Source organism: Triturus cristatus, chromosome 9 (assembly GCF_964204655.1).
Source record: "Triturus cristatus chromosome 9, aTriCri1.1, whole genome shotgun sequence".
Classification (NCBI taxonomy): Eukaryota; Metazoa; Chordata; class Amphibia; order Caudata; family Salamandridae; genus Triturus; species Triturus cristatus.
The window spans coordinates 1,030,099,333-1,030,124,107 of record NC_140592.1 but is presented as its reverse complement, the minus strand read 5'-3'; the positions used below and the strand labels follow the sequence as shown (position 1 = coordinate 1,030,124,107).

The following is a 24,775-nucleotide window of genomic DNA, read 5'->3' as shown; positions in this document are numbered from 1 at the left end:
GGGCGCTCCGTTCAGCTCCTACCCTGAAAGTCTCGAGGTGATTCGTCAAGCGGGGGCCGAGAAAAAGGGGGGGTCCTAAAACGCGTTTTCCCCATGCATTTTTCCATAGGACTTTTAGTCGCAGCTACAGCCCGAACGGCTGAACAGAATTACGTGAAATTTGGCAGAGAGGTAGCCATAAGGTCAAGGAAGTGCCTTTTGCAGGTCTGGTGTAAATCTGTTCAGTATTTCCTGAGAAAATAGCATTTAAAAGCATATCAATATTTATACGCGCGCACTGTGCGCGCACCCTGCCGTGCACGAGCGCAATTCTGATTGGTTGTTAGATGTCGGTAAACATTCGAATCGGTCGAAACCAGGAAGTGTCGGCCGCCATTTTGTCTCTCGCAGTCTGAGGGGGTGAAAAAAAAAAAGGTGGAGAACGTGAAAAGGGGGCAGAGTGGACAGTTCCTGACCCCCCTAGCCTTGGTCAGGGGGTCACAGGACGCCCAAGGGAGAAAAAAACCAATTTTTTTTTTTTAAATCGCGAGGTGCGCGCACGGCACGCACTGCGAACCGTGGGTGCTCGGTGCGCAAAGCGCACCGAGCGCCCACAGCGCGTGCACGGTGCGCGCACGGTGAAAAACCTGAAAAAAAAATAATTAATAAATACATAACTTAGCATTTAAAAAACCGTACAAATTCACTGAAAAAAACATAGGTTTCACACACGTTATAGTTACGAATTAGCATTTAAAAAACCTTGCAAATTCACTTAAAAAACCATAGGTTTCACACATGTTATAGTTAGCTGGACATTTCACTCGTAAAAAAACAATGAAATTCCCCCGTTATAGTTAGTGCAGGCAACTATAACTCACGCGACCGCAATCCTCTGCTGATGACGTCAGATATTACATCACTGATGACATATGTGTCTTTATGAAAAATAAATATTTGTAATATATGTATAGCTAAAGATTAATGGAAGAAGACATGGGTAAATAAGTGTCTAAATACAGTGATGTAATATCTGACGTCCTCAGCATAGGATTGCGGTCGCGTGAGTTATAGTTGCCTGCACTAACTATAACGGGGGAATTTCATTGGTTTTTTACGAGTGAAATGTCCAGCTAACTATAACATGTGTGAAACCTATGGTTTTTTAAGTGAATATATATATATATATATATATATATATCACAACAAGCTGCCCAGAGATGAAGCCGCACTCCGTAGCAGGTAAGTAACATACTTTATTCCATGCACATGCGGTTTCCCATCTCGTTTTCAGTCTCATCGGCCTTACGCCTTAAATTACATGCGCTATCTACCAGCGTGCAGTGTTAGTATGGAATTATTCAAATTGGCGCACCGGAAGCCAAGGGAAGCCATAGAACACGTGGGGGCAAGATGCAGGATGGTTAAACAGGGTTTCTGACACGGCCTCTGAGGTAGAAGCTGAAAGTGCTTTGAAACGCGTAAGGCCGATGAGACTGAAAACGAGAAGGGAAACCGCATGTGCATGGAATAAAGTATGTTACTTACCTGCTACGGAGTGCGGCTTCATCTCTGGGCAGCTTGTTGTGAAATATATATAAACACACCCACCTTTATCTATTGGTCTGTTTAACTGTCATTCACATTAAGCTTCCACCCACCAGCCTGGGGCAATAGGTCAACACACATGAGCCATTGGCTCTCTTGCACTATGAGTGATAGCATTTTATTCTGCAAGTGTCTACAAAGAAAGTACAATTCACTGACAGGGCTTTACTGCAAATATTTGGGGGTTTTCTCCGTCTTTATCCTTTTCATATTTCTATGCCATGTTTTTCTGTTTAAATTGTGTCTTTGGGTTACATTAATACAAAACCAATAGTATTTTCTTTGTGATAGCACAATTGTATTTTTCTGTTGTGTCCAATAAACCAAAAAGGGTTTCTATACAAGTTCTAAGTACATGTGCTAGCTAGGAAGCACCCCATACTATCTAATCAAATTATATGCAATGGTCCATTTGTTAAAAAATATTTGAAAGAGGCATTTCATTAGAGATCTTTAAAAATGCTTGGATACCATCTATTGTATCTGTTTTTGTGCACACAACTACCCAAACCTCACAATGGTTTCTATCCATTCTAAGCCATCACGAATATTTTAAAAAACTACCCTAGAAGTAGAGGCTTCCCTACTCCCCTCGCTTAAACTCTTTTGTCTAGTTTTACGTTTAGCAAAACTGGCCGACATCGATCAATTCACTTGTCTTTAATGCTACAACAGTGGTAAATTATGAGAGCTACAAAACGTTATAAGCCTCCAAAGTCCAGTTTGCGTTTTCCCTCCTCAGTATTCTTAGAGCACAAAAGAGCATTATTGAGGATGGTTGGCCGACTGAATTACTTATTAAGCATGTGTCACCATGAAGAAAACGGTAGGTGTTCATCAGAGGTGAAAATGGCAGCACCCTAGAAAGTACATAAGCGGCATATATCGGAAAGAAGAAAGGGCACAAGGTGTACCAGCTAGAAAGGAAAGGGTGTGCACCTCCCACAGAAGAAAGAAAGTACGGGCTGCTTTCTAGGGAAGAAATGAGAAGTACCTCTAGAGAAGCAAGAGAATCATGCCCAGCTTATGGTAAGAGTATAAGAGAAAAGCCTCTTTTGGCAAGAATGTGTTTACTCACCCGAATCTGGATAAATCTCCTTTAGGGGATAGATCACCTGTGAAGAAAAGTAAAGTGAAACTATAGCAAACACATATGAACACCCCTTTCCCAATGCATCACTCCCACCTTTGAAGAAATATGTACTCAAATATATCTGCATCAACCTTATCGCCTGGATCCCAGACACCTGTAAAGGTGAATGATGATATAGCAAGAGTGGAATTGAAGGTAAAAGAAGATCCCCAGGGCAGGGAAAATCTTTAATAGGTGAAGAGAAACAGAGGAACTTTTCAAGCCAAGAAGAATTTGGAGGTTAGTGAGGCAGATATGAAAGGAGGAAGATATCTCCATGAGGACAGGCAGATTATCCAAACGGAGCATCTCCATTGTGGAGGTGTTAATAGAAGAGACCTCCAGGAAAAGCTACAGAACAAGGTGTGGTGGAGAGGGGAGGGTGATCTGTATCCAAGGGAGCAGGAAAGAGATGCACAGTGAAGGAAGAAACCAGAAGAACCTGAAGACTGATCGAATACAAAATCTGGATTCCCATGGCCTTACCTGCTCACGCAATGTTCCATCTGTGAAGTAGGGTCTCTGTGGTAGAAAAAGTATCCCATAGGGCCCAAAACAGGATGGCCTCTGAACACTGCCTGCAAGAGAAATAAATAAAGTGTGAGTGAAGATCAGAATACTACTTGCAGGAAAGGAGGCATAAGAGAGGAGGGAGGTCAGTTGATACTCCCTGCAGGAGTGGCAAAGGGTGCATGAGTAAGAAGAGGTCAGTGACTACAGCCTACAGGGCACAGAAAGAATGAAAACGTGATGCAAAAAGTTGTAAAGACTGCTTGCACGGACAGCGAAAGGGGATTGGATGAAGTCTGAGAAAAACAGCTGGAGGATTCAGGATGTGGATATCTGAGCACGCAGGGAGGTCTGCTGAGGCTGCATGTAGAAGGGAAAAGAATATGTGAGCAAAGCAGGTTTATGTTGAAACTGTTTACATGAGAAATGATGTAAGAGTGAGGCAAAGAGGTCTATCATTACCTTCTGTAAAGGAAAGGGTGTATGAAAGAGGTTGGGAAATCTGTGAACACGGAACAGGAAAAAGGATGTTCAAGTGCAACTGGGAGAGCTACTAATACTTAAGGCCGAAGAAAGGATGTGAGTCAATCAAGGAGGAATATGAATACTATGAGCAGCAGAAAGGATGTACAAGTGCAGGAGGGAGACCTTATCAATGCTTTCTGCAAACAAAAGGATGTGTTAGTAAAGCAAGGAGGTCTGACTACGGTCAACACAAGAAAGGATTTATGAGAACAGCAGGGAAATCTATCAATATTTCCTGCGGAAGAAAGGATGTGTGAGTTAAGCAAAGAGGTATGTGAATACTGTAAGCAGGACAAAGGGTGTACAAGTGCAGAGGGGAGATCTGTCGATACATCCTGCAGAAGAAAGGATGTGTGAGCGAAGCAAGGAGGTCTGTGAATACTGTCAACAGGAGAAAGAATGTACAGGTGTATCAGGGAGCTTTATCAATATTACTGGCAGAGGAAATGATGTGCAAGTGGAGCACGGCAGTCTGTGAATATTGACAGCAGGAGAAATTATCTCTGCGAAAGGAGTGACTAAATAAGTTCCTGTCCTGGATGGTCATTGGTGCAGGCCCCCCTCAACATCTGTATGTAGGAATAGAATTTTGAAAGAACCCCCACACCCTGCAAAGGGAGCTAGAGCAGGCTTCCATGTGGATTTAACCTAAACATGAGCCATCCTTATAAAGAAGGGAACTAGTTGGAGTCAGCCCAGAGGGCCTGCTTAACCACAGCTCTTCAACGGTCCAACTATGAGAGCCCTTTGTCTTGGCTCCAGGAGAACGCATGGGCTCTCGGCCCCACCCAGACAATGCAGAGTTTGTTTTAGAAGCTCTGTGGCTGCAGAGGAGTGATCCTGTGGGCCTGGTGGCCCTCTTTTCTTGTCTCTACTGTTAGAGGCTCTTGGAATAGATGCCCCCCCACCTTACTGTCCCAGGAGCCCTCATTCAGTGTTTTTTGCTGCTGGCCCTCCTCCCTGTTGGATTCCTGACGTATGCTGAGCTGGGAGCGGTGTGGCCCCACCATCATTTTGCTGTAGGATCAACGAACATTGCAGTGCCCTCTAGGGAGTACCCTTCGGGTGCCAGGAAATGTATCGTCCCTTCCATTGCTGTTCTGACTGGGGTGGAAGTCTGGTGTTTTCCCTTGCAGGACGTCCAATTCCCCTCATTGCGTTTGACCTTGTGTCTTCCTTTTTTGGGGTCTCAGGCCCTCCATTTTTAACCTGGTGATCAGTTAATTTGTTCCACTTTGTGCTGCCGGGGGAGTTAGCCCCCTTGCATTTGACACTTCTGTTTGCACTCCCTCTGGCCCGTGCCCTCTCTTGGTGCCATCATAGGGCACACTCAACGCTCTAACGATGATGTGGCTGTGAGTGCCCAGCTGCAGGGGATCGAGCAGGGCGCTGATGGCAGACACACAGTGTATTTGGATTGCAGGACGCATTTATATGCTCTATTGTTATTCTTCAATTTGGGTTGGTTATCCTCCTCCTGCTAGTGGCTCCCTCCCCACGTATACTCTTCCGTTATGAATCTAGTGTGTGGGTTGTCTGGACAGGGTGGTTGCATGTTTCAATCCTTGAGGGGGTTTGGAGGCACTTTTGGGGTTTTGTTTTGTATTTTGGTGCATTTTAGTTAGTCTGCCGGCGGTGGTACGTATGAGGCTATGATAATGCGTGTTTGGTACAGTGGCATCTGCATGGTCCCGTGTGGTTCTTCTACCAGGGGAATATCTGGGCGGTACTTTTTCTTCCTGGTTTGCCACTTATGGCTACACAAATTAAGTTGCTCACATGAAATGTACAGTGCCTCTCTTCCCCCTCTAATCGTTATAATGCGTTGTCCTACTTGAAACGAGGGGGGAGGGGTCCATGTTGCGCTCCTTCAGGTGATCCACTTTATGCAGGTAGAGGGCCCTACCCTTCAGGGTAGCTGGCGCGACCAGCTCTATGCTACATTTTACTTTGCCTTTTCGTGGGCAGCTCATATTTGGATGAGATCGGAGTTTCTATTTGCTTGCATAGGGTGGTTACAGATCTGAAGGGTCATTATTTATTAGTACTGCAAGGCTGAAAGGCAGGGATGTTGCCTTCCTAAATGTTTATGCTCCAAACGTGGATCAAAGGTTCTTACCTGCTTTCACTTATGGAGGATGGTTAGGAATTATTTTAACTGTGTTGAGGATTTAAGCCTGGATCTGTCCCACCCGCCCTTCCGTGGGTCACCCACAGGCAGGATGGAATGGCCGCATTCTATTGACTGCTGGCGGATTTGTCACCCAGCTGCTCGGGTGTTCTCTTTTTGCTCTGGACTACACGATATCGAGGTTCGGCTTGACAGGGTTTAAAAGTGTAGAGTGCTTTTTGATTGAGTGGTGGGGCTGGAATGTTTGGCGAGAACGTATTCCGATCATGCTCCTGTGCAGGGTGCCTTCCGTCGGTCCTCTTCTGTGCCTAGTGTGCCTACCTGGTGCTTTGATCCGGCACTTTTGAATGATTAGGCCTTCCGTGTTTTATTGGGGGAGCGCGTGTCTCAGTACTGGACCGATAACGCTGTTTCGGCCTTGTGGGTGGTGACAGAATGGGAGGCTATGAGGGTGGTGATCCAGGAGTATTGTATTTCTAGCAGAGTGGGGGTTCGCTCTCAACTGCTTTCAGATATTCAACGGCAGAAAGAGGTATTGGATGGCTTTCCAGGTGGGCTGGAAGGAACCCCAAAAGGTAGGGGGCGCCTACTGGAGGAGCGGGAAAAGCTATTTGAACTTGTGGAGTGCCTTCGCTACTTTGATTATAAAGCTTACAAGGCTAGGGGGAATACAGATCAGGATAAGTTGAGCAGGATGCTGGCATGGCTTTTGCGAGATGTCGGGGTAGTCACTCAATACTTTACGAGGTCCTTTGGGGAGAGATGTAGTTACACAGGAGGAGATCAACGCGGTGTTACTGCAGGATTATCGTGAGTTGTATTCCTCTGGCGGTAAGCGTTAAGGAGGAATTGCTGAACTATATTGCGGATGCTTCTCCGGCATTCCTTGAGTTGGCAGTGGCGGATCAACTGGATGTAGGTGTTACTGAGCAAGAGGTATGTGGAGTGAATAAGGAAATGGTGATGGGTAAGGTGTCTGGTCTTGATGAGTTTCCTACGGAATTTTACATGACCTTTGCTTCGGACCTTGTACCTAGACTTGTGGCACTGTTTAAATGACTCCCGGGGTCGTGGTCAGCTTCTGCACTTGCTGCGGGAAGCAGCCGTTGTGTCACTTCCTAAGAAAGATAAGAACCCTCTTTTTGATTCTGAACGCGCTTATCTATTCTTAATGGCCATTACAAAATCTACAGTAACATTTTGGCGACTCAGTTACTTCCTCATATGTGCTCTTGGTCCATCCGGATCAAACAGGCTTCATTCCTACACATAGCACTATGCCCAAAATCTGTCAATTGTTCCTGGGCTTAGACCCTCGAGACCACCTTCCTCCGGAAGCCATGTTTATCTATGTTGACATTCAGCTAGGAATTCCTTTATCCTACTATGCTTTGCATGGACTTGGGTTTGCCCTTCGTCAATTGGACAAGGCTTCTTTACACTGGCCCCCCTGGCCAGAATCCATACTGGTGCTTTGATCTCTGAAGCCTTTGCGGTGGAGCGGGGTGCCCATCAGGGTTGCCACCTAACACCTTTGTTATTTGCATTGGCCAGGGAGCTCTTTGCCTGCGTGTTTCACAGGGGACTACATTATCAGGGCCGGAGTGTTACTTCTGGCTGTATTTATCACTCTCTGTACACAGTTGACATATTATTGTATCTCAGAGGGAGAGACACTGACCTTCTGACGGCGGTTGCAGCATTAGCGGATTTCAGAGCTCACTCGGGACTGGAGGTCAACTGGAACAACTACTGTGTTTACCCCTTGCGGGGTGATGCCCCAGAGCATGGTCCTATCCTAACAGGCTGGATGTTGAGGTGGGAGCGTGATATGGTTTGGTACCTTGATGTGACTCCTTAACGCTCCACTGACTTAATATATGAGGGGAATTTCGGAACAGTGTTGGCTGGGATGCGTAGCTCAGTTGCCTTCTGGTCTACATTACCTCTCATGGTTAGTGACTGTGTGGCAGTTTCAAAATTGATTATCTTATTGCGTCTTCTTCATTTGTTTGCTGCACTACCGTTGGAATTGCCTTAAAAACATTTTTAGAAACTAGATGGACTGCTTCTCTCGCTTCATTGGGGCACCTCGCATCGCCATGTTGCCCTTTAGAAATTGCATTTACCCGTGGTTGAGGGGGGCCTAGCAGCTCCCTACTTGGAATTATACTACTTAGGGTGCAGCTTCAATGGGTGGCTCGATGGTGAGCCTTTCTATGGGATGGTGCCGGAGCTGCTGAGGATAGCTCTGCTTCCAAGGATTGCTCTTTGGGGTTTCTACTAAAGCCCACTCCTGCTTCCTCGAATATCCTGATTAGAACTGTGTGTTCTGTTTTGGCTTGTGCCTTATGGAAGACTCGTACGTCATCCCCATACTCCCAGGAGCTTCCTCTTTTGGTAATCCGGCATTGGGGTCGCCCAGAGAGATGGTCTGGTCTTCGTGAGTGGTCGGCGGCAGGGACTGATGTTCGGGTGATCTTTTTGTGGGGTAGAATGGAGTCCTTTTCAGATCTATGTGAGTCTTATGATATTCCAGTGGGCCATTTCCTCCTTCATGGAGCTTTGACGTGCAAGATACAGGAGAGGATGGGGTGCCGGTGTTGCGGAACCTCCAAAGCATGATTACCAGAGTCATCTCTTTCTTATTGTGGGTTGGACGAAAGTGGTTACCTTACTTAATAGGGCTTTGCTGGAGGGGGCATGACCGGCTCTTACGTCCCTCCAATTACATGGGGAGGCAGATCTAGGGGCGCTTCTCTCGGATTCCTCTTGCAGGAAAATACTGGAATCTAGTTTTAAAGTATCCCGAAATGCCCGCTTCAAATTTTCTCCACATGATCTGGTCTTTCCCGATCTTATTACCTTATTGAACAATGGTCCTCCAGGTGGTTCGGGTAGGCACAGATAGAGACTTTCCTTCGAGTCCTTCATTATGATTGCTTGGCCTTCATGAACGCTCAGCAGCTTGGAAGGTTAATGATCCATTTTTAGATATGGCCTTGCCTCTTGCATTTAGGCAGCTGACCATGAGCTGAAAGTCTGCCCGGGTCCTGATGTCCACCGCTGGTGGTTAGAGTTGACGAAAAGGGCAGACTGTGAAAGGGAGGCGATTCATAGGGAGGAGGCTCGGGGGGTTCGGAAAGTACATATTTTGCCTGGCAGCGATACCATTTTGTTAGCTTGTTCGCGTTTGGAACGTGGGGGATGGGTGACTGTGGAGGGTTCCTCTTCTGGTGGCTCTGTACCGGCCTCAGATGTTGGAGCACTGAGTGTGACCCCAATTGACACTCCTTAGTGCTGCTCCTTGCTCTGCTTGTCCCCTCCTGTTGTGTGTGGGAGTCTGCTGGGAGGGGTAGGCCCTGCTTGAATATTTCTATACTTGGAACAGTCTCATTTTGTGAGTTCTTTTTTTCTATGGTGGTGCTTTTCATCTACTGGGTATGTTAATACTGTTATTGCTACACAGTGCACCTGCATTATGTTATTTGTCTTTTGACGTCCTGTCTCTGAGTTAAGTCTGCCGGAATTTATGTTCTTATACACATTGGTTGTTAAAACGGGTTGTAAAAACTCAATAAAAATATTTATTAAAAAAACTAAATTCCTGATGCTAAACCCCAAAAAGACTCAATTACTCCTGTTTGCCAGCATTAACAAACAGTCTCAGATTCAGGCCTGGCTTCTCTAACCTAAAGCTACTAGGCTTCATTCACCCCCTGACAGACCATGAAAAACCTCTAGGATTCACATTTGACAGACTTCTCTTTTAAGCCACACATCACAAGAAGCCTCAAGACAGCTGGGTTCCAACTCTCACTTGTAAGCCATTGCTCAGAGTAGAATGCTTTACAACACCTGTGTAAGCCTTACTCTCCAATCTCGACAAATGCAACACTATGCTCAACGGTCTCCTCAATACCACCCAATCAGCCCAGAAAGGTATCCTAAACAGAGCGGCACAGCTCATCAAGGGCTTGAAGAAATCAGACTACATCATCCTCCAGATTGAAAGACCTACATCGGCTCCCTCTTCCTGCCTGGATCATCTTCATGATGAGCAGCCTCACTTATAAAGACTGCAACAACAAGACCCCCAGCTTAGGTTGCAAACCGACCACGTTTGGGGTGGGGGACAACACTAGTCCAGGAGCCTGTATATCACTAGAATGGAGACATAGCACCTCAAGATGAAAAAAGTAAAAGGCAAGCCTTCTATGGTCATGCTCTCAAAATTTAGAACAGCACCACTATCAACAACACATCAGCACCAATGTTTCTACCGTTCAGAAAAAAAGCCGGAGACACACGTCTTCAGGAGCACTACCCCTTATCCAGCAGTCTACCCTTGACTTTCCTCCAATGATTGCATCTGCCCTGGGGTCAGGCTCGCTGTTCAGTTCTCCAATGCACTCGAGTTAGGTTTGCACTTTGAAATTACAAACACAAATGCATGCAAATATCAGCCAGACCCACTGTCGCACAATAATTGTCAGCAACCCTTTCAGCCTGGCAGTGATTCTTTTTGGTTGAGGTCCTTTTTTAGGATGCAGATAACCTTTTCAAATGAGCAGTTAGAACTCTGAGTGACTGTTTCTGACCGGCGGTCCCTTTTTCAGACAGCAAATAACACTTTCAGATTGACAATGGAAGTTGTCCACATCAGTAGCCCTTATCTGTTCAGAATGGCACTATCAGACTAACAATCAGGATTAGAAGTGACTTTCATTCAGCTATCCAACTATAAAAGGGAGTCGATTTGTGTTAGCACTGAATATCTACAGTTCAAAAAAGAACACTGGTAGTTTGTGAAAATGCAACAGCATCACCATGCTAAACAACTGCAATGTTGGAACATTCACAACAATTTTTAAATCTGATCCTCTAAACTTTTATCAACACTAGTTGACGCATCTTCCTCAAGACAACATATTTGTGGTCTCACCATCGGAGCAGTTCTCTAGAAGAAAATACGCAGACTGGGAAAGTAGAGATTCTTGACTACTTTACTGCTGAACAAACCACTCAGAAGCCAGTGTGATATGAACCATGTTATGTAAAAGCTTTTCCGACTAAACAAATCTGTATGGATTGCAGGCTTTGTTAACATCACAAACGGAAGGTTGAATCAGAAACATATACAAGATTCCCAGGGAAACTGCAAACACAGACTCTTGCACATCCATGGATGAAGTAAAGCCGCTAATGGATAGCCAGTTACAGTGCACATAACATTCCCTAGCTATGTGCAAAATGATGGAACCAAGTTTCCTCATAAAAGAGAGTGCACAGGAATATGCAGTACCATTTTCTTCTGCCCCTGCCATGTCTCCATCACATTCTTTTCTTAAGGACTTCACTGGGATATTAGATTGAGAAATCAGAAATTGCAGTTTCAAGAATTCCAGGGTCTACTTCATTAAACAGGACATTTTATACAGTTTCTTGATAAGGTTTACCTGTAAAAAAGAATACCTTTGTTAACAGGCACACTAGATCTTAAGCTTTGTGGTCACTCGACCAAATGTACCAATCAACTGAGAGTACAAAGCACCCACCCTACATTGCCAATGAGTCCTCCTTCCCTGTACATTAGTAATGTGGCTGAGAGTGGAGAAGTCTTTTCAAGGGGCCCTTTATGGTCTATCCAGCACTAACTGACCTGGACACTGGCAACTGATAGAAAACAATGCTGTCCCATTTTATAGTGAAGGACAATACACCCTACATTACCCGGATTAGAAATGCTTTCTCATTGCATCGACCTTCCTTAATGCCTGGGGCAGCGTCTTAGCAAGAGCTACTACTGAGACATGGTGGCCACAAAAATGACTAAGCACCCAGTATTCTTGCACATACTTCACGTGTTGAGTTGTTCAAGAATATTGACCTTTTACACCTGGGACTCTTCCCTTCTCTCCACTGGGTACATCTTTGTAAGAAACAGACACTTACAAAGGACACACTGCAAAGCCACGTCCGATCACTTCATGTTAGTACAAGCATCATTGCACACTTCAAAACAATCTGCCAGAATAATTATCCCACAACTGATGTCAGGGCAGGGAGTGTATCAGCCAATAACAAAGTACAGTTCCATTAACCAGTCAGCAGCCAAGGAAGGATGAAAAGATCTAAGAGAAAGATGTAGGTATACTCCTACCTTTTGTGCTCTCCCAGAGACCGGCCAGCACTCTAAGCAGAGAGGTCTTGCCCGTGCCAGTGTTCCCGACGATCAGAACACTGTTCCCTTGTGAGATTTTCATACTCAGGTCCTTAACCAATGGATGATCAGAGGATGGTGCAGACATACACACTCTATCCAGGACAAAGGCAGTATCCACAGTCACCAATGGCTCATCTGCAAGACTGGCACCAAAGCAAAACAGTTTAAATCAAAACTGAGAGACACAGATCAAAACAGAACTTAAAGAAACTGATCCAGACACAACAGATGAAAACTGTACAAAATATAAAGTATGAAGCAAAAATCTACACATTAGCGAAATAGATCAAAAGAGAAACAGATCTATATGTGAGAGAAGTTGGTAAAAAAACAAAGAAACGGATGACAATGCAAGAGAAACAGATAAATAGAAAAGGGTTAAAGAATTAACAAACAAATCACATCTCAACACAGAGAAAAAAAAACTTACAACACAAAACCAACTGATTCAAATATGAGACAAAACAAATAAATACAAAAGAAACGCAATAAAAACCAAAAAAGAGAAACAGGTCAAAGCAGAGGTGAGAGTGGAGCTCAACAAACCACAAGAGAGTAACATACCAAAACACACAAGACATGCAACAGATGAAAAGGCATCAGAGAGGAACAAGCAGAGGCAACAGGGCAAGATCAAGGGCTGTATTCAGGGATATCTAGCACCGGGGCGCTCTATGGCAGGTCATGTGGATTTGCCAAGGAAAGCAAGGTTCTGTAGCCGAACCAGAGGATCAGGGAGCAGCTGCAGATTCTCAACCGATTCTTGATTCTGTGGCAGGACACAGGTGCTCATTGGTATCTCACACTTTGTTTCTCAGCTTCATTGCTGTACTCATTCGCCCTACTGGAGTCCTAATATGAACGAGATGTACTTGGTCTGTCTCTGTCATGGACTCTTGAAACAGTGATTGTATGGTTATTTCTTAAGAAGCACACCATTACTCTAAGGGATCTTAACAGCTTTTATTACTTTGTCTAGCTACAAGAAGCAACCACAGGGATGCAAAGTGTGGCTGCAGTCCAACTACAGGAGTAGCCAGAAACATTTGATATCTTGATGAGTTACTGGTGGGTTTTTTCTTCGTCAGAAGACTCTGCTTTTTCTCAGCTTTGACTTTCATGATTTTAGGATGGTGGTCAGTGGTGGTGAAGTCTCAGTTCTGGTCCTTCTCAATCAGCTGGCGGCCTTCACCTCTGTGGACCACAGCATCTAAGTCACTACCAGAAGAAGTTAGGTATGTTTATTATGATTTTAGGGTTGTCATCTAGCACCCAGGCAGTTTCTCTCCCTCTGTGACCTCTGACTTACTCTATTACAGTCTTGTGGGAAATGTTCATTATCTATTTCAAGCCACTTGCAAGGCTCACCCAGTTCCCGGGTTGTAGCTTTCACACATACACTAATGATACTCACTTTCTCCTTTATCTGGTGAAAAGGCTGGACATATGGTAATATTTTGGGGTTAGATTGTATAAACAATCTCAACTTGTACACCCGAACAATGGATACCATGGTCAAGCATGAACAACTCCAGGCTTCAGGGTGAGGGAAATTATTATGGCTCATTAACATTGGGTCCCTGTCTGGCTCACGTGTAAGTGGTGAAATGTTGGGAATTTACACTAAGTGTGTATGTAGTGGCTTTGGCATGCTTTTTCCATCTGGAGGTCCTCATTCTCTACAGCCTGACCTTTGATGGCCATAAAAAAAAGTCACTGGTATTAAATGCTCAAGACTAGATTATGCCATCTTATTGTATTTGGATCTGTCTATAAAAGTTACAAACAAAGTGGCACTGTCTAGAAAGTCATTGTCAACCTGATGGGTGTAGCTACGAAATCTGCCTGTGCCTCGTTTACAGACACTGCCTCATTCTGGGCACTGTGCAGGATTTTTCACTGCATATGTAGTCAGTCCTTCATTCCTGAAGCACTCACTTCTCCATTACCATCCAATGCATTCACTTTGCCTCTTGGTTGCGGAAACAGAAAGAAGCTTGATTTTGAGAACAGACTGAGAAGGTGAATTTTCCTCCATACTTGTTCCCATAATGTAGAACAGTTTTCCTCCATCTTTGAGGCGGAGATCAAATATATTAGCATCCCACTAATGGCTTGAAACCTAGCTTTTTGTAAGGGGTTTTTAGTGGCTGAAGCCCGAAATCTGTTCTTTGTCCACATTTGTTGGGGTTTCAGTGTCAGGGAATCTGTTTGGTGTCAGAGAACTGAACAAAGTTAGAACATCCATACATACTGCTGTATGGGGCTCCATCATTAAGATCAATGGGGTCACCCTGTATTCCTCGGACCCAGGGTTAATAGTTATTAAGCTACAAGTGGTTCCGTTGGGTAAGTACAACAGGGTACTGGTTCAGAACCTGGTTATTTCTGTCAAAATAAATAGTGATTTTGTACTAGACTTTTCTAAATGTAGTATGGGGTTCCATGGCAGTCTGCAACCTCTACAGAGGGATATAAAGTTGACGCGGGATCTACAACAGGAGGCAACATTTACAGTGGAATGCATGGCTCTGACGCTGGAAGTGATGTTCTGCTGCAGATGTGGGTTCTGAGGTAGAAGGTGAAGATCTATCTAAGGATGCAGGGCTCTACGGATCATCATGGGGTGCATACCTGTTAAAGTTCCAACTGGATTCAGCTTCTGTGTCAGAGTCTTTCTGCTTCTGGACAAGTTCCTCCATGGTCTCCTGGAGTTCTCCAATCCTGAGACATACTTCATCTAATTAATAAACTTCATTCTGATAAACCCCAGCCAGTTAACTATGCTACATTGTAACTAGTTATTCCAGTTCTTATACATCATTACCACAAGTCTCAAGCAGACACTGGACTCCATCCTAAAACAGCAGCTGATTATAGTACATCATTCCAACACACCTCAACCAGTTACTATAAACCGTTTCAGCACCTATAAGTTGTTGTACCTCACTTCAACCACACAGTCACTTATAGAATCCTAAACCAACATGGCACAGGTTATTAGTGTACCTCATATTACCACCTCAGCCTATTACTTTACTTCTTTCCGGCATACCTCAGCTTTTACAGTACTTCATTCTAACATACCCAAGTCAGGTGCTGTACACTATTTCAGGTCACGTAGAAAAACGAAATCACGGAGTATCCATCAGACAGTGGTGTTCATATGTTAATGAGAAGGGGAGAAGAGGAGGACACACATCGCACATTCCCCCTACAGCTTCCCCCCACTCTCAAACACAAACACACACACACCATCCATGCTGCGCACGTTTCATTAAAATAAAAATAAACTTTTCTATCGGAGTTTTGAGTTTATAAACAACAAAGCAACTTAACACATGCATAATGCTAAATTACACAGACACAGGCAAATAGAAAAGACCCTAAGACATAATATATAAGTCTATCGTTACAATCAGTAGCCTGAATCTTGCTATTGTGAAGTGACATGAGAGTTATAATGGAGAGATAACAGAACTTGAACTGGGGAGTGGGCTGGGGCCGAGGCAGGTACAAGTGAAAAGGGTGGCTTAGCAGTGTGTGAAGAGCATGGCAGGTCGGGTACGGCATACTGGAGTTGCAAAGGTAAGGTAGAGTGGTATGTTCGAAGGACTGTGAAGCTGTGTGGCCTACGACAGGAGGAGGTAGGGGGTGCAACAACCAAGGGTAAATTGGGGGGGCAAAAGGACTAATGGATAGTAGGCAGTATTAAGCCTAAAATGAGTGTCGGGCAGTGGGGTCATGGAGGGACATCATCCGGGGTTTCAAGATGTACACACTGTGAAAGCAGCATGTCCCATTTTGGGGATATCGGACATCTGCGGATGCGGCATGCCTCCTCATATCAGAGGGCCCCACCCTTCTCAGTTCCCCATTTACGCACTGGGCCTGCCATGCCACCAAGGGTGGGGCAGTAGGGCCCTTCCACTGCAATGTAAGTGTTCACTTGGCCAACAAAACGTGTGAGGACGTGTCTTTTTCTGCCCTTAAAGATACCAAGGACCCAAGCTTCCCAAGTGTGTATATCAGTGAGTTTGGTGACCTCAAGGATTGTGGTATGTTTACCTTGCCAATAAGTAAGCAGGGCAGGGCACAGGCTGGACACGTTTCATAGTATGAATTCACCTAACAGTGTATTAAGCCACATACAGTGGTAGCTGTATCATGGAACACTAGCTCACCTGTAGGTTTATCCATTAACTTCAGGCATCGTGATCTACCCAAAGACTTTGCTCACCTGTAGTTAATCCCAAAACTCCCGACACTTTGGTGGAATTTGATGACTCAGGACTTACCTGTGGGTGTAACCAGCCACATCAGACACCGTGGTGGACAGGTCGATGAGTTGGCTGAAGCAGCTAATCAGGTAGATGGACACAAATGCATTCTGGAAGAAGGATAGACAGACTGATGAAAGAACACAAAGGACAGGTGGAGGATCCCAGACAGAATGGTCTCTGGTGACAAGACTCATGAGCAGAGAGAGAGCAACTCGCAGCACAATGGATGTGGTTAGGACACTTGGAATATCATCATTATGAACGTACCCAGTGTACACTATTTAGATACTGCTTACTCTGATGAGGATATTGAACTAGAGTAAAAGTGGATGTTTGCGTAAACACTTCCTACAAACTGAGTGCGCCTAGATATTAAAGCACAAAGTGATGATTTAACACTTTTTTTGTTGTTCTTGATCAACTGCAACATTAGCCAACACGTATCGCCCATTAACAGCTGGCATGCTAAGACGCTTTTTCAAAATTGTTATCATACATAAATACAGAAAAGTGTACGACCATTACGTTTTATGTATAATTTCATTTTTTACCCTCCTTCCATGAAAATACCTTGGTGGGGGTATCTTCAGCAGCACTACACATTTGGAAACACAGCACACATTATTTAGCAGACAAAACGTACTAGGTGAATCAAACCATTGTGGATAGGTCTACATCTACAGCCAAAGAGAGAAAGCAAAGTAGTTATAGTGCACTCTCTCTGTATCTTTTCAAATGGAGGTCATGTTAACTGCTTGTTTACAACATGTGTAGCTGTTGATCACATGCTGTGCACATTCCTGACTTTTGTTGTTGGCTTCGGATCATCGCAAGATGTATTTAGTCGAAGGAGGGCTTTCGGTTTTGAGGTCAATTATGGTGCCTCCCCTAAAACCCACAATGTACCAGGATACTGCCTGCATCTCAGACTGTGTTGTTACACCATCAAGCTTGGACATGTTTCAAGAGGTCCATCAAAAACAGATAGATTGTGATTAAGGAAATAAAGAAAAGAAGCTGACAGAGAATAGAACAACCTAAAGAACACAGATTGTGCCAACATCTATTGCAGAGACAAACAACCAGGAGGAGCAGGTCTTATGAGAATGATTCGTTGGTAAGGGGAGTGTGTATGGACAACACTCCATGCAAGTTTTGCCTCTCTTTCAGTAGAAAGTTCCTGAGGATGGAGCAAGCATCAGATCTGTCACTTTTGTTCAGTGAGGCACCACAATGAGATCACCTGTTCTGTATGTAACTCCTTATGGTCCAAGAAAACTATTTGGCACGAATACGACAGAAGGTGGGTGCACTGCTGAGAGATGGAGCATCAAGACTCTACTGAGACCTCAGTCGGAGAGGTAGAAGAGTACACAGAGGGCTTTGAGTTGTGGTATATAATTTAATTACCGGGACTTAATTTGATGCGGAAAAACTATAATAATAGCTCAGTAAAATAAGAGGCAGAATCCGTGGTATTAGAGGTTCGGAACGGGCTTTATTCCAAAATCGATTCGAATCAATGGTCTCCATATTCCATCACCACGAAGGTTCAGGAAGTGAAGGAACAACTTTATTGACAAGTAATCATTTTTATACAATAGGCATTACAGTGAAACAGATGCAGGAGGCGTAACAGTTGATAATAAAGATAAGAACATACATGCGTAACTAAAATAGGTGTAACTGGGCGTAACTTAAAGAACGTCATTGGATATGATGTCAGAAATGGGTGGTTCCACGGAAGAATTTCGCAATGTCAGCAGAAATACTTGGCAGAGATGCGCGCGCAGCAGCATGACGTGTGATTGACGTGCAACTAGGGGGTGAAAGGGACTTGACATTTAGCTCTACATGTGGAGACAGAAGTCTGGGGTTATGTCAACCTAATCCCAAATCATATCTAACATCCTATGTTTAAAGAACTGTGTTATCCAAAAAGAAAGGTCTCTTAGGATAGAATCTTATTCTATACTGACTATACTGACTGTTAGTGCGTGTACAAGCGTCTAAGTGTCTACACTAGATGCGAGGACAGAAATCTTCCATAGTAACAGGGCTATGAATTACTTGCATAAAGACAGAGAAGCCAGGCCCTTTGCTCGGTAGCTGAAAGAATGTTTACTTAAACTACTAGACAGGAATGCATTGGGTGAAGAGCGGAGCAGAGCAGATAATCTTGAAGGTGAAATACAGTTTTTGGCAGGCAACAGGCTGGAGTCAGGCACCGTTAGCCGCACAGGGAGTAGGACAAAGTTCATGGATACAGATGCGAGGTCAGACTGGAGCTTTCAGAGGCAGAAGGCAGAAAAGGCTTGATGGCAGAATCAGGGCCTACTCGCCTGGACTGAAAAATGGGATAAATAAACCATATAAAGCCGGTGGCCTTTCATACTTAGAAATAGAATATCCGGCCCATTCATGGCGGATCAGAAAGAGGACATGTTGACGGTGGACGCACAAGTGTTTGCGTCTTCATAACTGGAACTGGAGGAAACATACATGTACTTATGATCTATACATGAAACCGTTGGGGTCCAAGATAGGGGACATAACTGATCATAAAAATCCATATTTCCACATTCCCTCCTTGTCCCCTACTTGCCCTTAAGAGATATCAATCTTCATCAATCCGTTGATTTGTTCATATAACATCATTTGTTCTTCTTTCTTCTTCCGGAATCTTGAATGAAAACTTGGATGTGGGATACACGAGGTGGCACATAGACCACAAATCGCTGGTCCACATTGTAGGCATAAGCAGCAACTGAATAGTATGAGAAGGCCAATACCTAGGAAGGATAGGACCCTCCATCCAAAGGTAGATAATACACTCCAAAACCAACCGGACCAAGTCCAGGTGCCTGGATTCTGGTGTATCTGGCTTACAATCTTATGAAGGCGTGTTATGGCTTTACATACAGATGGCGAATTTTCTGGTATGAAAATGCAACAATTTGATCCGATGACCCTACAAGCTCCGCCCCTATCGGCCAGAATGACGTCAAGGACAAGACGATTTTGAAGCACAACAATCCGCATAGCAGACTGTTCTTCTGTTAAATTGCCTAAGGCGGAAATAGTTTCGTTTACTACTGCTTCAAGGGTTCTGGTTAATCTACGTATCAGCTTACTATTAGTGACTGTACCTATATAAGGAAAGAGACCTTTATTGAAATCTGTGTATTTTTCCCATGCTGTCTCAGTGTAATCGACTATTGGGAGATCTCTCCGTTCTCTATTGTGTACTAAATGAGTATTTCTATGATAATCAGGAGGAGCTAGGAAAACAGGTGGCAAAAGAAATCCGATGTAACAGGTACCATCCCAATCTAGAGGCAGACGTATATATGCAGTCTGACCACATACAAAGTAGGAATGGCGAGAAGCTCTAAATGTAGACTTGCCTTGATCACTGAATTCTATTACAGTGATGCATTTACTATGGCCCATGTGTATGGAGCCATTCTTTCTTATACACAGTTCACCTTTAACTGGAAATACTGACATAGCGGGCAAAATTGGTGCAGCTTCGGTTTCGACATTCAGGATCATGAGATTAAGCGTGAAATTACCTAATCCATATACTTCATTTTCTAGATCAGTTCCTGTTCTTTTGGGAAGTCCCTCCTTGTTAGGGTAACAGGCTTTAAGCAAGACTAAGTTCAGGTTTCCCCAAACCCGGTTGTTTTGATAAACTGCGGAATTCGAATCTAGGGAATTAATTAAACTAAACCATGCTCCACAGGAGCCATTGTGTGTGAACGGATATGGAAAGAGAGGCAAAAGTCCATTATAGTTCTGATAGGGAGGGAGTCGGCCACATATCCAACAATTTGTAGCATTGCTAGCCTGATGGGAATGATGTAACATACTAATAAAAGTGTTATTGCGCAGCGCAAATCTATATGACAACTCATGCGGGGGAAATTCACTAAAAGAATGTTCAGCAGTAACATTATAAACATGTTTAGAAATAGGATAATATATGTGCAACAATATACTTGCAGCTATTATTAAAAGACATAAGAAAAACAAAATTAATAACGTCACTGTACAATGACTACGCAGTGATTTACAGTACGCATGTTTTTTCAACTTGGTTTGATTATCTTCTTCTCTATTCCGGTCCAGACGATACATGTCAGAGACAAATTCAACCGATTCACCTTGGAGAGGACTTAAACAATCAAATTGTCTGACTTGTTGGACCGTAGTTTTAGTCTATATTGTTCTTTATCATTCAGTTCAACCAAAGGAAGCTTTGAGTCTGTCTTTGAGGAAATACAGTGTTTAGTCTCTATATCGGATGGTAGTCCATGAAATTTCTTGATATGACTTGAATGTATCCAGCCTTTTCGACCTTCGATCTTCACGGCTGTCCTCGTGGTTAGCAGTACGAGTTGAGGCGATCTCCACCTAGGATCCAGCTGAGACTTCCGATCAAAATTCCGCACTAACACCAGGTCACCAGGAACCACGTCATGGGGTTTCACCTCGGTGTTGTCGGGAAAGGCTGCAGCTACCTGTGAACGACAAGATTGTAGTGCAGACATCAAGGAAGCCAGGTAATCTGTCAGCATATTACAGTCAACGTCAGTTATTTTACGAGGTATAGGCGTCCCCCACATATTTGGTGGTCTACCGAAGATCACCTCATAAGGGGATAGCCCTGTTCGAGAGTGCGCTACCATTCTCATGTAAAAGAGTGCAACTGGTAAGGCTACTACCCAGTCGACACCTTTCTCTCTACATATTTTTGACAATCTAATCTTCAGAGTTTGATTATGTCGTTCCACGAGACCTGCTGCCTCGGGGTGTCGGACACAGTGAAATCTCCATTGATAACCTAACAAAAGTGAAACGTATTTCATTAGTTCGGATGAGAACGGCTGGCCGTTATCTGAGTAGACAGCACGTGGTAAACCGTACCGTGGGAAGAATTCTCGAACTAACTGTTTGGCAGTAGTCGGGGCAGTGTAATCTGAAACCGGGTATGCCTCTGTCCAACGGGAAAGAGCACAAACAACTACAAGAACGTATTTGAATCCTCGACATCGTTCCATCTGGATATAATCCATCTGGAGGACTTCAAAAGGGTGATCAGGAGGCTGAAATCCACCCTGTTCTACGGGAATGCTTTTACCTGGGTTAAACTGACAACAGATCATACAGGTACGGACTTTTTGTTTAGCTGCTGCTCGTAAATGTTTGTTGAACCAAATGTGTTGAATGCTGTCTAGCATAGCTTTTTCTCCTAAGTGGGCAGGACTATGTATTGTATTTATGATAACTTGGACCATTGAGTCGGGAAGAAACCATATAGATTTTTCCTTCGTCATCCATCCCTGATCAGTTTGGATCCCTCCTAATTCAGTCCATTTCTTTATTTCTTCTGGTGTAGCATGTGTCTGTATGTCAATTACGTCAAGAGCGGGATCCTTTACCATCATGCAATGTGTTGGTGTCCGAACTATTGTCTTTGTCATGTCAGATGTGTGAGTTTGAGCAGTCTGTTTAGCTGTTTTGTCAGCTAGATCATTGCCTTGGGAAATGATATCAGTAACTTTCGTATGAGCTTTACATTTCATAATTGATATTGCAGCGGGTAGATGTATTGCATCTAATAGAGCATGAATGAGGGGTCCGTGCTGAATGTGGGCACCGTGAGAAGTCAAATAACCTCTCTCTCGCCACAGCACGCCGAAGTCATGGACGACTCCGAATGCATAACGTGAATCTGTGTATATGTTGACTTTCTTATTTGTGGCTTGAATACAGGCTTGTGTCAGAGCGATGAGCTCTGCTGCTTGAGCTGACAAGGTATTAATACGATTTGTTTCAATGACTTCAGTGTCTGTTGTGACTGCATACGCGGCCACTAGCTCTCCTGTACTTGTTCTCATACATGAACCATCTACATACAACGTCAGGTCTGAATCTGTCAATGGGACGTCTGTCAAGTCTTGTCTGGGTTTCGTCGTGATAGTAATAACTTCAATACAATCATGTGCTAATGGGTCTGTTCCGTTTACTGGCAAAAGAGTGGCAGGATTCAATGTACTACAACGTCTGATTTCTATGTGTGGCTGAAACAATGTTAATTCGTAACCGGTGAGTCTCGCTATAGTCAAGTGTTGTGTTTGTGTGCGGTTCAAGAGAACCTCTACTGCGTGTGGTACTTGTACTGTCAATGGATGTCCTAACACTATGGCATCGCTTTGTCTGATTGCTAAAGCTGTCGCTGCCACTGACTTCAGGCACGCAGGCAGAGCCTGAGCTACGGGATCTAATGTACTAGAAAAATAAGCACATGGTTTGTGTGATCCTGCTTGTTCCTGTGTGAGTACTGACAAAGCAGTACCTTCGCGTTCTGTAACAAAGAGCGTAAACTGTTTGCTGTAACATGGTGTTGCTAGGACAGGTGCTTTGACATAAAGCTTTCTTTAAACTTTCAAAGGCGTGTGTATGTTCCTGAGTCCAAGGGAGGACAGTCGATGTGGCTGCCTCCTGTGTTGTCAACTGAATGAGTGGTTTTGCTAGAAATGCATACTGAGGGATCCACTGCCTACAATATGAAGTGAGGCCTATAAAAGCCCGCACCTCCTTTTGTGTCTTGGGTACTGACATGTTATCAATTAACTGTATGCGGTCGGGTGTAAGCTGCCTTCCCTCCTTGGACAGCGAGTGACCAAGGTAAACAACTCGCTGGACACAGAATTGCAGCTTAGAAGGGGACACCTTGTGCCCCTTTTCGGCCAAAAAATGTAAAACCGTCAGTGAGGCTTTTTCACATTCAGGTTCGCTTCGGGCGGTGATCAGCAGATCATCAACATATTGAAGCAGGGCAGTGTTGACTGGCATGTGGATACTGTCAAGTTCTCGTTTCAGTGCTTGGCTATAGATGCTGGGGCTTTCTGTGAATCCTTGAGGTGCGCGTGTGAATTTAAAGCTTCGTCCATTTAAACTAAATCCGAACAAGTATTGGCTTTCCGGATCTATTGGGACGCTGAAAAAGGCATTCTTGAGATCAATTACAGTAAAGAATGTTGCTTCGGAATCAATGGCTGTCAGTAATGAAGAAATGTCTGGAACTACGGGGTATTGTGGTACAATACATTTATTTAATTCGCGCAGATCAATAACCAATCGATATACTGACGGGGCTTTTGGATCAGTTCGTTTAAGAATCGGGATTATCGGGGAATTACATACATTGGAGTCGGTTTCCACAACCACTCCTTGGCCAATAAGCTCGTCAATGATTTGCAGTAAAGCCACTACAGCTTCTGGTGGTAACTTGTATTGTCGCATTCGTGGTAGTACCACTCCTGCCTTTAGTGGGACTCGATATGGTGTAATGTTCATGCAACCAACATCTGTAGGGCCTTGTGCCCATAAATGTGTGGGTAAAGTCTGCAGTCGGGGATCCATGTCTCGGGACACATAGTGCCCTTTGAAATCACGTAAAAACAATCTCACTCCTTCCGGAGAACAACATATTATAGCTCCTAGAGCTTTCAATGTTTTGATACCTAACAGGTTTTCTGGACATGATTTAGTAAGCAATAAATCTGTAGTTCGTGTCAAAGGACCAATCGTAAGGGGAAGAGGCTGTGATACTTCGTTAATGATAGGTTTTCCTGAAAACCCAAGGGAAATATTCTGTGAGCCTGAGAGGGGTGCCCCTGGAACTTCACTACGTTTTATTGTTGTTCGGCTTGCCCCTGTATCAAGTAAAAATTTTCTATCTTGGCCTAATAGTTCACTGTGTACATAAGGTCCTTCTTGATCTACAGGGACCTCGATAAGGGGTAAGCCAACTTCCCTCTCTAGGCTGTTTCATGAGTATCGTTGATAATCAGGATAATCATACTGTGCAGTCTGGTACATCTGTCGTGTCGTTGTTGGTGTAGCAGCAATAGGCTGCGGTGGTGGAGCTGGCATAGACTGTTGCGGAGCTGGCATGGCCTGTGCATGCTGCGGAGCTCCTTGTTGGTTCTGATCCTGTCTAAGTGGCCGTGGTCTTTCTTTAGTATTACCTATGGCAATATTATGTTTTAAAACTGGACAATCGTGTACATAATGGCCTGGCTGTTTACAATAGTTGCATGTCCCTTTTACAGGACCTGTTGAAACACTGGACTGTGTCATACCCTTTTTATGACCGTCAGCTGGAACTGTCTGGGAAACTAGCATTTTCATTTTCGTGTCTTTCATGCGTCTTTGTTCATGTTCTTGTTCCTCTCTAGTTCTATTGTGATGGTACTGTAGCATTTGTAACATTTGTGACGGAGAGTTACCTTGCCAGGTACTCTCGAATTTCAATACTCTATTCTTAACTTGGGGCAGGGCATTTTCAACTAATTTTGTCACAAACA

At 44.1% G+C, this 24,775-nt stretch overlaps 1 protein-coding gene across 4 annotated transcripts in view; it reads right to left on the bottom strand.

The window, feature by feature from the left end:
* The window catches only part of ABCD4 (ATP binding cassette subfamily D member 4), a 179,901-nt gene that overhangs the window by 42,687 nt on the left and 112,439 nt on the right, over positions 1-24,775 (bottom strand). For all 4 annotated transcript variants that reach the window (XM_085626767.1, XM_085626769.1, XM_085626768.1 and 1 more), the window contains 5 exons: positions 16,410-16,501; positions 14,746-14,835; positions 12,049-12,254; positions 3,206-3,297; positions 2,666-2,702 (listed from right to left, as the gene is read on the bottom strand). In XM_085626767.1, the coding sequence (XP_085482893.1) occupies positions 2,666-2,702; positions 3,206-3,297; positions 12,049-12,254; positions 14,746-14,835; positions 16,410-16,501 (517 nt within the window). The remainder of the gene's footprint in view (positions 1-2,665; positions 2,703-3,205; positions 3,298-12,048; positions 12,255-14,745; positions 14,836-16,409; positions 16,502-24,775) is intronic.